Source organism: Prinia subflava, chromosome Z (assembly GCF_021018805.1).
Source record: "Prinia subflava isolate CZ2003 ecotype Zambia chromosome Z, Cam_Psub_1.2, whole genome shotgun sequence".
NCBI lineage: Eukaryota > Metazoa > Chordata > Aves > Passeriformes > Cisticolidae > Prinia > Prinia subflava.
The window spans coordinates 94,275,568-94,291,375 of NC_086283.1; the positions used below are offsets into that span (position 1 = coordinate 94,275,568).

The window sequence follows — 15,808 nt, forward strand, 5'->3', positions numbered from 1 at the left end:
CACACAAATGTGTTAAAGCAGTGAGAAAGAGGAGAAACAGCCACCGGGGGGGAGGAGATGATGGACGCAAGGAGACATCCAGTACCAGTGTGTGGATTTTGAGGAGTGGAATCTGAGAAATTAAAGAGACTGTCCTGGAAATGGAATGTAAACTTTTCAACCACGCACTGTCATTTATGCACAAGGTCCTGCCTCTATTTCTGGTCAGGGCTCAAAGACGTTAGAAGACAGTGACCCTGCTAAGCACACTGCACTTCTGTGAATTGGTTTGCTTAATAAAACATAGTTGACCTCAGAACAAATGTGACAATAATAACTTAAAATTCATTCTCAACTGAAATTTGTCTTCTGAAATCCCTAGAGTGGGTCTGAGTATTTTCATAGAGATATAACTGGAAGATATTCCCACATGTCCAGAAGTGTTACCTCATGGTTAATTTGGAGATGAAGTGTTACCAGAAACATTACTCAGCATTGCTTCTAAGGGAAGGTAGATTCTGCACAGAAGACTGATCTTCATTGCAAAAGATAAATCAGACTGCAAGATGGGCTTTTCAAACTCTGTGGGTGATAATTTTGTTGTGTTATAAACACTGCAAGAGGGTGCACCTTTTGTAGACTTCGATGTCAAGGTGCAGTTGGGGAGAAGAATAAACAAATACTTGTCTTGATGCAGATAAAGAGATACAATTTCCAAAATCCACATCTTATTACTTATCAGCCAGGTGAAAGCTTATCTCTCTGTGTGGTCATAGCATGGAGCACTCACCAGCTGAGTCTTCATTTCTAGCTTCCAAAACACTTCCTTTTCTATCTCAAACTGTGATCTGATAAATTTATTTCAAGGAGGATTACTAAAGAAGTGAGATTTATTTATTTACTGATCTTTATAGATCTTCTCTGAAGAGACCTTCCTGTTTGTAGAAATTTAATCTTCCAATCCTTAACGCAGAAATACATATAGCAGGGCAGACTTCAATACTTTTCTGACTGGCAGCTATATGACCTCTGAACATAAACTGTGTCCTGTAGCCTGTCCAGCTCAATGAAAATGTCAGTCCCGAGCAGAAACAGAAGAAAATAAATTACATGTGCTGCTTAGGAGGTATGTCAGTTAAAGGGATGCAGTATCCTTAAATGTACAACACCCCACATTTTGAGTGGCTAATTTTCCTAAACTGGACATGAACTTCCACTTTAGCTGGGCCAGATACACTTGGGAAATGACCAATTCATTAGTTCTGTAATGAACCTTGTTCTGTGGCTGACTGAACCCTTATAAATCTGTTTGGGATTTCATCCTGATTACTGCATGGAAATGCTCTTACACCGTTCTGTCTAGAATGAAGGTTGGAGGGACCACACAGAAGCAGTCATCCGTCCCTTCCACCTAACTGTTGTTTGTGGTGAAGGGAAAACAGCCAGATTTGGCATCATTTCCTGCAGAATGACAGCCTCAGCTTAGTAATGACCTTCTACAAGGCTCTGGGATTGATGACTGACTGCCTCCAGATGAGGCTCACAGGACTCATCCCAAGTCCATTGCAGTAAACCTCCACAGAAGAGGATCCAGAAGAGTCCTGGGTCTTAGTTCTGAGCAATAATAAAAAAAATAATAAAGAAGTCAGGAGAATAACCAAAGCCTGTTCAGAATTCTACAGAGGAGATGTAAAAATGCTTCTTGTACATCAGACAGCTTCAGATAGAAAAGTGAGTATACTCAAGAAGTAACAGTTTTGGGGTATAGAAAGGGAAGTTAGGGAAAGGAAAAGCCAGTATCTCAGGTAAAAATGGTGTTCATGTTCTCAAGAAATAAACTGAAAAGTGCAGCAGAGAATTATAATAGTAGGATTGGCTCCAGAATGAAATTCTGGTGAAAAAATGCATTTTAAAAAGATTGGAGGGGATTTTTTGTGTCAGGAATCATCATGGGATATGCCAGGTTTAAGGCAGCAGGAGAAAAGGAGGGAGAAACACATCTGTTTCAGTGTTCTCAGTCTGTCATTATAATAAGAAACACAAACACGCCAGTGGGAAAAAAACATTACAAACTGAACAATGGGGAATCTATCAGATTATAACTTACAGTGTGAATGTATGGGAGGAAAGTCAACAGCTTTACAATGACAGAGAAAAGTGCCACTAAACTGTGTTATTTACTAAGACTACTCCACCTTTAACTTCTGATCTGAAGGGCAATAAAATTTTGTGATCAAGCACAGACAGGAATACCCATATTTTTAAAACAAGCATTGGGGTTTGAATCCTTATTTGTAAATAGAATTAACAAAGAATAACCAAAAGTAATAAATACCTCATCAATATATTTAAAGTTCTCTGTACTTTCTTTAACATCTTATTCACAAGAGTAGAGTGTTTATGTTCATTAAACCAGAAACTAGATTTTAATTCATAAATAAGAAATATTTCATAGGACTTGATCAGAGATTTCCACAGCAAGTTATTTATACTGTGCCAGGTAAGAAAGGAAGCATCTCTCAGCAAGTTACCCAAGCACTAAGTCTACTGAAATTATTTTCTTCTTTATATTTAAAATCACCATGGCTTCAGATAAACTTCAGATAGAATCTTAAAAGCTCAATACAAGAAGGACATTTTATTGTTATTATTGACTGGCTGTGAACGAAATAATTTCAAGAAGTACAGAATATTTTTGCTGCCATTAATTTCATTCTTGATCTACATTGCTGCTTAGGCTAAAATATTACTTAATAATGTACACGATCATATTCTTGATTTTTCCTTTTCATTATTTTCTTATTTGCTCATATATGACAAATATTACTGCTGCCCAGGACAGGATTCTAGCATAACATAGATGTTACTTCAAAGAAGATACCTAATATATATTTTGATGCATTGGATGAAGCAAACATTAAGCATACACAATTCTAGTAACTGTAAGTCAGGGAAGAGACAACGGTACCATGGGTATCAATCTTAAAAGCTGCACTTTTATTTTACTAAATTATCTATGTTAAAAACAAATCTGTGCCTGGTGTGGAATTTCACTGCATCAAGTGTTACAATATCTTTGTTTTCATCACAAGCAGGAGAATGCATGTAGAACAAGTGTTAAGAAACATGACAATAAATTAGAATATAATTTACAAAAGCAAAAATAATAATAATAAAGTAACAGTGTACCACATTAATACTGAGTATAAAATAATAAGCAACTAATCACAATAATACAAAGGTAATTTCAGTCTGTATTATTAAGGATATCTATGTGACATTCACTCCTTTATAAAGTTCCTAACGAAATGGACTATTTTGGATGTATACACCTTGAAGGATTAATCTTAGATTTTTATTTCTGTTTTGATCTTTATCAGCTGATAGTATTGCTCAGCGGAAGTACTGGCACCAGGTTTCTGCATCTTGTATTGTACTATTTGATTCTAGGTCTGTCATATCTATAGCCTGCACAAAGACTCCTTTTGTCACTATTTAGGAATATAACACTATTTAGCTTAGATTATATAGATGGCTACAGTGTAGCAGCAGCAATGAATTGTGCTGTTGAAACCAATTATTTATCTCTGAATTAGGTTTCATATTTCAGTTTTAGTATCTATTGTTGCTTAGTTTGTAAATCCATATACATTCTGTGTTTTGTTCCCTTTAACAATACAAATCAACAATGCTCAAGGCAGTTCTTTAAATTCCAACCTCAGTGCTGTTATATTGCAGAGTAAACATCAGAATCCCCGGTGTTCTAGCACCAGCAAGAGAGCAAAATGTGTCTTTGGAAACATTCCTTACAATTTTCATGTCCTAAGTGAGGTAAAAAAAAAGGGTTTCTTTTCAATACAGAGAAAACCCTTTTCTCATTAGCTGAAATGACACATTAGCTGATAAAAAAAATCATGCCCTGGAGAAAACAGGACCTTGATACAAAGAGGCCTCATAGGGAATGTTGTAACAACCCCTTACCCTTTCATTATACTTCTGATCTAACCAGGACATGTTAGCACCAAGGTGTTCTGTCAAAAGGATGCAGGAAGTCAATTCAGTTAACAGACAAGGACCACATACTGCCCTTAATCTCTATGTGCAATTCCCAAAAATTGGGATGTTTTTATCTACTGGTGTCAGTTTTAACAGGAATTGTTTACATGGTGATGAGAGCAACAGATAACAAGCATATGTGAATACATGCAAGCCAACTGAAAATTAATTCCACTGGTCACAAGTGTACAGAAGTGGAAATACTGGCAAGAGGTAGCAGATGACAGGAATTCGATGGTCGCAAGTACAGACATGGGGCTACACAAAACCCCTTGACAGACTGTCAATATGTTGGGGGGATTTCATAGTATAAGTCCTCTTAACAGTATCTATTGTTCCATGTTAATTCACATTAGTACGTAGTGTGCAACATATTTGGTTTGCTATTGGTAAAATACATTGGTACACTTCAATCTCATATTTTGAAATTTTTCACTGAAAAGATTACATTTTTTTAAAAAGTGCTATTTGAGTTAGAATTTGTAACACATTATTGTTCACATAATTTTAACTGCTTTACAACAAAGGAGTCATAGTTGGACACACAATCACATTCATGAAGTACCTGTTGCAAAATGCAAATGTTCAAGTACAATATATTATTATAACGAAATACCTACTCCCCTCATCTCCTTGTTGAGTCTGTTACTGAAAAGTGAAGGGGAAGAGGAGCATGACAATTAACTTTTTAATGTTATATTCCTGATTGTGACTCGCCTAAGAAGTTTGGTTTCACTTTTAAAAATGCAAAGTATTTGGTGAATATTAAAAATAGGGTAATATGAAAAAGTGGAGCAAGGCATCTAGCTTCTAATTTAGAGGCATGACTTTGTTCCAATCTCATGCTGAAAGCTGCCCCTTGCTTTAAAAGTTGGTCCAGCTTTAAACAGATACCTGGCCATTTCGGTGAAGGTGGCCAGAATTCACTACAGCCACCCCTTTTCCAGTGGGCCTTACTCCTGACAGTCCAACAGGCCTCTTGGCTCGAGCACACTTCTGACTTCTCATTTGAACAGAACCTAGACACCTCCATGAGTCACTTACTCTTTGGTTGCAATCCTTGCCACTCAGATGCAGTCTCCTGACCAGAACATTCACATATTCCTTCTCACAAACAATACCTCTGCTATGGTATCAAAAGAGGGAACATCTGGAATCCATTTTAACTTTCAGTTTTGCAAAGGATTGTTGCTATTACACAGTAGGCTTATCTTTTGCATTCAAATTCCTCAGTTTTGGAGAATCAAAGCTAACACATAAACCAGATCTAGAAGCCCACAAAGTTGTTTCTTCTTTGTGGCTGGTGTTGTAAACAAAAGTGAGCTGGAGTCAAAGTGTTAAGTCCTAAACAACCTTTTTGGTAGTAGCGAAGGAACTGGCAATCCAGCCTTCACCACTGCTGGAGTCTGCCTCCCCCGTGATACTGAAACATGTTCCCTTCAGTGGAAATCTGTTTCACTAGCACAATGGTAAGATGGCTATAAACCTGCAATGAAGATTTCATTTTGTTTCATAGCACACTTGTATTTCATGCACCAGTGCAATAACTGTTGCACCTCTTAAAACTAAGTCCCTCATGGTTGTTCTATTTAGTATAGCTTTATATATGGCTCACAGCAGTGTTCAGGAAATATGGATTACTCCAAAGGGAAATAGGTGGAATGAAGGAAAAATACTTCTTTTTCTAAAAAAATTTTGCTCCTTAAATAACATTTCCAAGCTCATTTTATAATTTAAATTGTGGTGCTGTGTAAAGAGATAAAATAGTTAAGATTTTAAAGCGATGACTTAATTTTTTTTTTTGATTCTTCTTTACTTCCATAGTAGACCAACTCATAAGAACTACATTTTAAACAGTTTTAAATAGAAATGGATTCAGTGTCATTGCTAAGTCCATAATAAAAGTTATTTTAATGGTCCAAGGATGTAAACAGACTATTTGATTTAGTCAAAAGAACACAAATGTTCCACAGTAAGCTATTCTATATGTGTTGTGTGAATCTTTCAAATTTGGGATCCCCTCATACTGTGTCCAGCACTTTGGATTAATAAATCCCACTTCACAGAAGTTAAAATAATATTGAAATCCTGTCAGCTGGGGCTGACCAGTGGTTATGTTTTCCACAGGGTAATGCATTTGCAAGGACGTCAATCTCGTTCCACTGTGTGGCTTTCTTCGATGGACACTCTTCCACAATGATAATAACAAGGCACATTCTTCTGCTTCCTGTGGGTCAGTGTCCTTGGCAGGTCTTGCAGCACATCTGTCTGAAGTATGCTCGACTGCAGAACTTGAACTTCAGCACCAGTGGGCAATATGCCACTTTGTTCACATCTTTGCACTCTAATAATTAAGAATATTAAAGAGAAAAAAATTATAAATTGAAGTACAGAGAAAATTTGATGCTTAACATGCCTCTCTATCCATCTATCTTGCTTTCTTTCTTTACTACTCTTTCTAGTACAGTCTAGTACATACAATATTGCAAATTTAAAAAGCCATAAAAATGTTTGCAGGGCTTTCAGGCACTTAGAAGTGTGCAATCTTTGCCTTGGAAGGATTATCATTTATTGGGATAAATGATCACTTTACACAGTTAGAACATGTAAATCTTTTTTCTTACACTACTTTTAACTTCCTTCTCAGGAGTTATTTTATTCATCCATGAGAAGTTATCATTATCATGATTCACATGATTTGATACCACTCCTGTGCATTTGTAAGAATCCTTAAAACAGAATGAATAGCTAACAAGCATGGAGAAAACTACACAAGTGTTATAACAATGGTACCAACAGGGTGACTTCAATGGCCAGACTGAATGGTGGATTATACTTTAGGCTTGGTTCCACACAATTTATTTTAGGATAGAAGGAAAGTCATTTTTTATGCCTGTAATAGATGCAAAAGTCTTTTTTCAGTTGTGTTTTCCCTATATGCTGGGCTTACTGCCTCAGCTGCCCATCTGTGCTGGCAGGTAGCTTTCCCAGGAAGGGAAAACAGCTCAGCCCCATGGAGGAAGGTTTCATTCTTTTGCATCCCACACAGGCTGCATTTAAAGTGACTTTGTGGGAAAACTACAGAAGCTGGAACATGCTGTAGTTCTCGTCTGGAGCATTTTTTGCACCTGTAGAAAGAAGGTGGGAATGGGGAATGGAATCATTTTGTTCCTGCACAGTTCTTATCCTGATGCAGCTGGAGGAAGAGTTACATCTGAGAATTCAGCAATAAACTCAGGTTCTACATCTCTTCAGTCTCCATATAATGTCCTAGAACATTATTCTTGCTGTAGGAAGGGTGTTACATATAGTGGAGTAACACTTGCCAGCCTACTGTAGTAGCAAATTGAGTGCAGATGAGAAATTTTAGTATTTGAACTTAGGAAAGCATTCATGAGGCTGAACTATCAGTATTTGTGATAATGGCAATATGCATGCTTTTAGCTAAGCAAGGAGTGGTTAGGAAATTATTTAGACTTTCAGGTCATTAACACAGACATAGTGCTTTCATTGCAATTCTTTCACTCCACCTACATCATGTTTTACACACTGCTTTTCTAATTTTTTAATTCTTAATGGAAACACAACTGAGTGACAGGAGAAGATAGAAATTTTCCTAATTTTGGTGTATGGCAACCTTAGTCTTTCACAGATTGGAACAAAATTCTGCTGAATGGATCTAAGCATTTTAAACTGTTAAATGAATTCTGAGATAAATACCTCCAGTGTGGGACACAAAAGTGGGATGCTAAGTGGCAATGTGTTGGGAACTGTATCCTTCAGAAGATACTGTGCTATATCTTTTTCTCTTTGATTCTTCCTTCCTTCCTAATGAGCCTGGATGGCTGTCAGTAAGGAGCTGGTTTGCCCCTGGCTCTCTCAAAGTGCAGGCCAAAGAACTGACAACCATCTGGAATACAGTATAAGTGTTTCTCAACATTTTCTATTTGTGGATCCCAAAAATTTTCCAGTGAAGGTGTGGGTACCTAACAATACAATTACCCACAGAGTCACTGTACATAGCTGGCCTGCACATTTCTACTGTGGAGAAGTTCAGGCCTCCCAGTGTACAGAGATCACACACAGAAAAACCCTGATTGCATTCTTCTGTAAGAGATTAGCATATTTTCTGATAACATTGAATAATTACTAGTGTAATTACTATAAATAACAATATCACCTTGTTGTCTGGAAATTAAGAGGAGACTGGGACTGAATCATGTCCACTTATAAGTAATTTATTACCTTCCTTACTTTGGACTGAAGTCAACATCTGTGTTTGGAAATAAAATGTCATGTAGCCTATGAGATTTAAAAGGCAGAAAGTTTCCTAGATTGATAATTATCACTTAAAAGATTTCTTGACAGCACTAAACAGAAATAATGTAAATTAAAATAACCAAGAAAAATTTTGGTAGGAAGATGTTTTCAAATGACAGCATTAGATGATAAGCCTCTAGCTAAAATTAAAACTTTATAAAAAATAGTGAATTACAGTGCTCATACATTGAATCATCAGTGTATTTCCATGACAATTTTGGTATGCTTCCATTTAATCATTTAAGTTCAGATTTGAAGTATTTAATGGATGTGAATAAGCTCATTTTCACAATTTTATCTCATATATCCTCTACCAAAAATATGTTATGATGAATTTAGTTAATAGTGTGAATAAACAGTACTGTATAATACAAAAAACCCTATAATTATTTTGAACAGGCATTATAAATTAAAAAAAATTACAAGTTAATTAGAAGAAGCTGAAAGCATGTCAAAGTGTAAGGATAGACTTTTTCTTCCAAGATCTGTGTAGCATGAAATCCCAGTCTTCCAATGAACATGGAATTTACTATTTTTTGCCACTACATTGTTGTGTTCAACACTGATTAGGCAGGTAGAAGGTCAGAGGACAAAAAGTGTATCATGCTCCCCCTGCTATTATAAACATTTCCATTGAACCAACCAAAAGATTAGAAAATCAGTGACACAAAATAGTATTTTGTCCATGACTTAAGCTATATATATTTTAAGGTTATTTTTTAAACAAACAATGTGTATTTAGGTTTTCATTGACTTTACCATTGACCTACAATGACTAATGAGAAAATAATTTTTAAGAAGTCATTCACAGCCTGAGAGATGATGCCATATAGACTTTTACCAATGCAGTAATGCTGACTATGTCACGTTACTGTTTTCAGAATAAATTATATTAAGATGGCAGACTTACCCTCTGTGTTGGAAATGGGAGTACTATCACATTTACTTTCACACTGCTGCATTGATGGAGGTCTGAGATTTTCTGGACACTCACTGGATGCTTGTCCAGTATATGAGAGGCACTGTACTGTTCTCATCTGTTGCCCAAGACCACACTGTGCAGAACACTAGAAGTGAAAAAAAAAATTAAAACCCTACATCCAATTTTTATATATAACATAAAGCAACATGAAGCAATCAGAAACACTTCACATCCACAAACTTTGAACAAGACAGGCATCTGAAGACACTTGATTAATAGAGAAAAGAATTATCATAAAATATTCCAGAAATTTTTACAATACATGTGAGTACTTGTCTTTCAAAAAAAAAAGAAAATTGCAATTTTGACTCCCTGAACAGTTCAGATCTGAGATATAAGAATATAATGTACTCTATTTCATACTGACACTTTAGAATAAAGAAGAAAAAAAGAAGAAAACAAGAATTCAAATCTGCGACAGGACTTTTTTTAAAGAAAAAGTGAACAACTTGCAAACAAATAGATTTTGCTGTTTCAAAATATTTTTAATTTCTGTAACTAAATAGTTACAATTGTAGTACAATATTAGTTACATATAAAAGTGGATCTGAAGAAAATGAAAAAAGCCAACAAGACTGCAATACCGCAAATGATTTTACACTGATTAATTAAACTAAAATGTCTCCTTTTCATTAGAGGAAAACTGCTCAGCAAACAGAAAATTATTCATTCATTTAATGAATAATGAAAGCGGGCCATTGATTACTAATGAGTTGCAAAAACATAAAGAAAGCAGGAAACTTAGGAAATCATATTTAGAAGAGCTGCATAATGACAGCGTCATTCAGCCTGTCCTGGAGTAATTTAGCTCCTTGTATGATAACTCAATACATCTTATGAAAAAATTATATTGATCTCTAAGTGTGTATTTTTAAGAGCCAGATATATATATATATATATACAGATCTGCTACTCTAATATGAATTGGCTTTATATTTCCATCACGTTTCCCACGGAAGTTAAGTGTGTTTTAAAAATAATACACCCTGCAACACTATTGTATCTCAAAATAATCTTTAAAAAAGTAAGGATTTTTTTCTTTGAAGCGCATGTAGAAACTCACCTAGTAGAAACTAGATTGCTCTCAGACAACCATCACATTTCAATCTGACACAAAAGGGGAGAATCGCTTTCTTTCCCTCAGCCACAGGAACCATCTCTTATCTATCTCCAGGGATGTCTTAGTCTAAAAGGAGCTAACGTGGGAGACTAACAGCAATAAAGACTTGATGAACTCTCACCTGTCCCCAGTCTCCAGCAACCCAGCGAGGAGGAGGACACCGGCCTAAACTGCAGCGGATGCGCACTGGTGGCTTGTTCTCGTCTTGGCATTGTGCAGCTGGGAAGGTTTTTAAAAGGTCACTGCTTTTGCACAGAACAATTCGGTGTTTGAATCCCGGGCCACACTTTGGTGTGCACTGAAAAAAGAAAAGGTTTACATAAATAAATAATTAAAATCTCAGTAGCTAACTGACCAATGAAAATCTCAGAAATGCTATTTGAAAGCAGGACAATATATTTATGATCTTACAATTCAACTATTATCACAATACAGTAATAATAATTTTAAAATATTTAGAAACAAACAAGCTGACTGAAGATTGTTTTCTTATGTACAAGCTTTTCTAAGTTTTAGATTTCCTTTGCTGTTTATATTTAGACTATGGTGGTACTATTTATGTCAGGTTTAAGAAAAACATTGCTGCAAAGTAGAAAGGTCTGCCACATGTAATACTACTATGAAACAAATTTGAGTGTTTCAATAATTAAAAATAAGACTGTCTGTTGTTAATATCACTTTAGTTCGGTATTTATCCACTTCACTTTATCCACAGAAAATGAAAACATTTTTCCTAAATGCACAAAAGGAAAGATAAATGCTGTATTTGACTTCATAGAAACGACATCAATCAGATATATCAAAATATGGTACCCCCTCCTACAATGCATGCTTTCCTCTCCTTTCCCATTTAAGTTTTAACTCTAATTTCACGGTTTTCCCCTGTTTTAGCACTCTTGTGCTATTCTGACAGCAAGCAGACAACAAAACAGCAACTTGAAGCAGGTCTGATGATCACTGTTTTTCCTCATCTTCCTTTACCATGGCATCCCTGTCATTCTTTTTGCTATTGTCTGTCATACACAGTAGCTCAACTGCAGAATGAGGAAGAGACAAGTGCTAACAAAATTAAAACTCAAGACCTTTCCCAAATCAATCCCTTTTAGACATGAGATATTGTCAGCCTGGTTTTAGAATCCTTTATTGGCATGTTAACCTTTATCCTATAAGCACATCTGCAGTATTTGGACCAGAATCAGTTTCTGACAGCATAAACCTTACACGCAGATTATCCTAACCTGTTCAAGACTGAAACTGCCTTTAATATGTACAGAAAAAATATTATTTGGGAAACAGCATTATGTGGAACTGGAGCAATATTCAAGAGATCACATACCAAAGGCTTTCCACACATCCAAAACAACTCACTGTATCACTGGGGGAAAAAAACCCCACACCCCTAAGATTAATTTTCAAAAAAATTACTTGAGTAAAGCAAACTTAATTGCTTTATGCCTAATTCTGAAGCATCTTTGAGCAATTTATAGAAATTTTAAAGCAGTTCCATAGTATTATGTAAGGATATACCCTACGAAAATGTAGAATTTTATATCTACATATACCTCAAAACAAGAAAAACATCTCCAGAGGGAGGCACTTAAACTAGTCCATATAGAATGAACAGGCTTATTCCAAACATTATCTCCAGTTGGGTTTAGGGTCTGAAACTGGGCTGCAAAAAGTTGAGTCTTGCATTTAGAGTTTATAATCCAGAATACAAAATGGATATACAATCACTTTCCTTAAAATGTAACCTTTTCTTTTCTACCCTATTCAGCCTTTTTCTACTGAAGTACAGCCTCCCTATCTGCAGTAGTTTAGTATTTAGAATTTTGATACAGAATAAACAATTTCAAATTTTCTTATACTGAAGGGACTTCAACACCAAATCTTGTGCACACTGCCCACTAGAAAACTAGATGGAGGGAAGAGAAGATCTCTGTCAGAACGATGCAAATACTACTAATGATAAATAGCACCCAAAACCCAATGACAGTAAATATGTGAGGTCTTTGATGTCATGATCATGACTGATCAGTTGGGGTCCAAATTCCAAGGAGTGTTATGAGTACTTTCTCCCATATGTATTTCATGCAAAATGCATGACTTTTTAAGTAGGAAGTAGAAGTACTAGTAGCCCCTTCCCAGCTGACTGCTTAAAAATCACATCAGTCTGTCAAAACAAACAGAAAAGTGACAATACTGAAAGGACTGTGTCAAAATATCAGACCCCAATGGGCCTTATGAGGTTTCATAATCTATAGAGTATGTTAGCAAACAAGCAAGACTCTGAGGACTAAACTTTGAGTTTAGGAGCATCTTCCTTCTAGTACTGCTTGAAGACACAATCTTTAATCCATATATAAGATGTCATCTAAGAAAGATCTTTGAGCTACTGATACCAGAAGAAAACAACTGTGGAGTTATAGCAAAAGTTCTACTAAGATGGACTACACTGGAATCCCAGAAGTGGAAGTGAAAGAAGGAAATAGGTTGCCTTCAATAATATTGAATCACTAAAAATAAAAAACACCAGAAAAATGTAACGAAAAGATTGTACATTTCCAAAGAGAATGCAAAGAAAATATCCAGATAGACCAAAGGAGGAAAAATTATCTTCCATTGCTAAATGCTTTTAGAATTTTTGACTGCCTCTGTGGAAGTCATGAAGGCAAACTATATGTGCTTGTCTGATAAGGCTCTTCCCAGGAAATCCCTAGAATATTTTTTATGTTTTTTAATAACTATCCTGAAAAATATAAAAGGAGTAATTTAGAGTGGGTAAATTAATTTTGTCAAAGCTAAACTATCACAAAGTGTGAAAAACCTTATGACCATTACTTAAGAATGACAGCATTCCAGTGGAAAGGACATCCTTAGTTTTCATTTCAGTCTGATAAAACCACTTTTACATTCTCCTAAGGACATCATTTAACCAGTATCTTTACAAAATAGTTTTGTTTCTCTGACCAAACAGATACATAATTTCTTGTCAATAATCACTGAAAATTTTGAAAATGTGTAATTATATTGATTGTCAACAAGTGCATATGCAAATAAAACATTTCTATAATTGTTTTATTTGTATTATGCATTGTTTTGAGTATGAAATGAAAACTTCATAACTTGCATTCCAGAGAAAATTAGCATTGCTTTCAATGGGAGGAGTATTCAACTCTTCATTTTTTAAGTTCACTGTTGTTTTCCTTTTCTTGTTTCTGTCAGAAATTCATATAAATACACATATAAAAATGTTTACATTTACAGTACTATAGAGATTTTAATATATTTCTGAAAAACATGAACAGAAAGAAAAAGCAACTTTTCTCATTATATTAAAATGGTATAATCAGTCAAGATCATCAGTCTGCAAAGCTATACAAATAAAATTCATAGTAGCAAGAAACCTGGTACTTTTTCACAGTCCTGATGAATTATCACAACCAGAAGTTTAGCAGAGTTAGAATCTTCAAACTAGAAAGACTTTGCTCAAAATCATTACATAATCTTGCGGCATAAAAGCCTGGACATGATAACAGAGTGTAAAATTGCTTTAGGTAACCAGTGTGTGATACCTGTGGGAGAGAAGGAGATAATTTCGGGTAGGTATAGTGACACACTGTAAGTTACGGGCATTTTCATAAGAAAAGGCAGGAAACGAAACGATGAGGTGAAACCCCCTCTGGGAGATTTTCTTATCAATCCTTCCTTAGCAAGTCCTGACAGGAAATGCACTGACATTCGGAGGTCAGAGGTGCTGCCTCCACTCTTAGCACTGAGCTAACACAGCGAAATTTCCATACCTCTGACCAGTCCAGAGCAACCCACTGCGGGGGGCAGGACTGGTTGTTGCAGGGCTCTTTCTCAACGGGCCGGTGTGTCAAACAGCTGGCGGCGTCCAGCGTCTCCTCCTCAGAGGGCCCAATCTTCCTGATGCAGAGGACTGTTCGTGAACGCGTCCCTCCATCACAGGTCTTACTGCACTCTGACCAATCCCCTATAAACCACCTGGACAGGAAACGTTGGGAGAACCAGTTAGTGCATTTCAGAAACAGAGTTGATAACCGCACCAGACCAAGAATGCAAATAGTTTAAATCACTAAACCTAACTAATTTTTAACAATACAAACATTCAAACATTCGTGGTCAAATAAAGTAGAAATCTATGAGTCTTTTTACTAAATATTTTAATACATGCTTCACTGCAATCATATCTTCCAATAATAACAGTACTTTGGATTGTTCTAGAGCAGCAATTTCAATTCTAGCCTATAGCAGTTAGGAAGGAGTGTTTGAGACTGACAAAACTGAAGCTATTTATGTAGATTAGTATTGGACTTGCCTGAAATAATATCTGTGGAAGTGGTTTGCAACAGCAAATGTTTGGGAACTGTTGATGTAAGTTACATCACAAGTCAATAGTATCATTACAATAAAATAATTTGATCTCAAAATTGGGCTTTCTGAGAGTTAATTGTCATCTAATTACAAAATATTTGTAAACTTTTTAATAAAAGGCAATACTGAAATGTAAAATATTCTCACTTTTTGAAGTGAAGCAAACACTAGTAAGACACGAATTCATCACAGAATAACAATCATATCAACAAACTTTTTTTAAATTCAAAGAATTGAATGATAGGTGGTAGAGGGAACTTCTGAGTGTTCCTGCATACCTAGTGGAAACCAGGAATTGTAAATAATATACTGCTTTGTGGTGCTGCAGAGATTAAAACAGATATTAATCTGACTGTAATGTTATATATTTCTAGTTATGAATGGTTAATGTAGATCAATTAAATAGAAATATCTCATAATAGTGACAAGCACATTTTGTCTTCAGTATTTAGTATGTTGATTAGACACTTGCCTGAGTCATCCTTGAAAAGGATGAAACTGAAATCTAGTATGCTATCACGTGTGGCCAACATGCCAAAAATGCCAAGCATGTCAGTCACTGTGGATGTTTCTGGAGGTATGCCTGGAGCTGCCTCATAAGATCTGTCATTTTCTCAAGCTGCTTTAAAAAAAAGGTGCTGCTATCCTCTTTTATGTTACGTTATGTGTAAGCTATCGTGACAGGAAACTAGATCAACGCAGAGATTGAAACAATTATGTTATATGCTGTCTTTCCCAGCAAAAGGAAATTAATTTGTGATTCTTCATCAAAAATTCTTATGCTTTTACCACAGTAAGGAGAATCTGAAGCTCTTCAGACCTTTCAAGAGGCTGCAGTGTTTATTTTTAATTGGTACTATGATTTGCTCAAGTGACTTTGCTCTCAGGTACCTTTAATATTTATACTGTATGACAAGACAGCACTGTTCCTAATTCATAGAACTGTAAGATTA

The 15,808-nt window shown here is 35.7% G+C and overlaps 1 protein-coding gene across 2 annotated transcripts in view; it reads right to left on the bottom strand.

The window, feature by feature from the left end:
• Positions 1–2,554: 2,554 nt before the first annotated feature.
• Positions 2,555–15,808, bottom strand: part of ADAMTS6 (ADAM metallopeptidase with thrombospondin type 1 motif 6) — a 145,868-nt gene continuing 132,614 nt past the window's right edge. For both annotated transcript variants that reach the window (XM_063423009.1, XM_063423007.1), the window contains 4 exons: positions 14,261–14,465; positions 10,579–10,755; positions 9,266–9,422; positions 2,555–6,379 (listed from right to left, as the gene is read on the bottom strand). In XM_063423009.1, the coding sequence (XP_063279079.1) occupies positions 6,270–6,379; positions 9,266–9,422; positions 10,579–10,755; positions 14,261–14,465 (649 nt within the window). In that variant the 3' untranslated portion in view covers positions 2,555–6,269. The remainder of the gene's footprint in view (positions 6,380–9,265; positions 9,423–10,578; positions 10,756–14,260; positions 14,466–15,808) is intronic.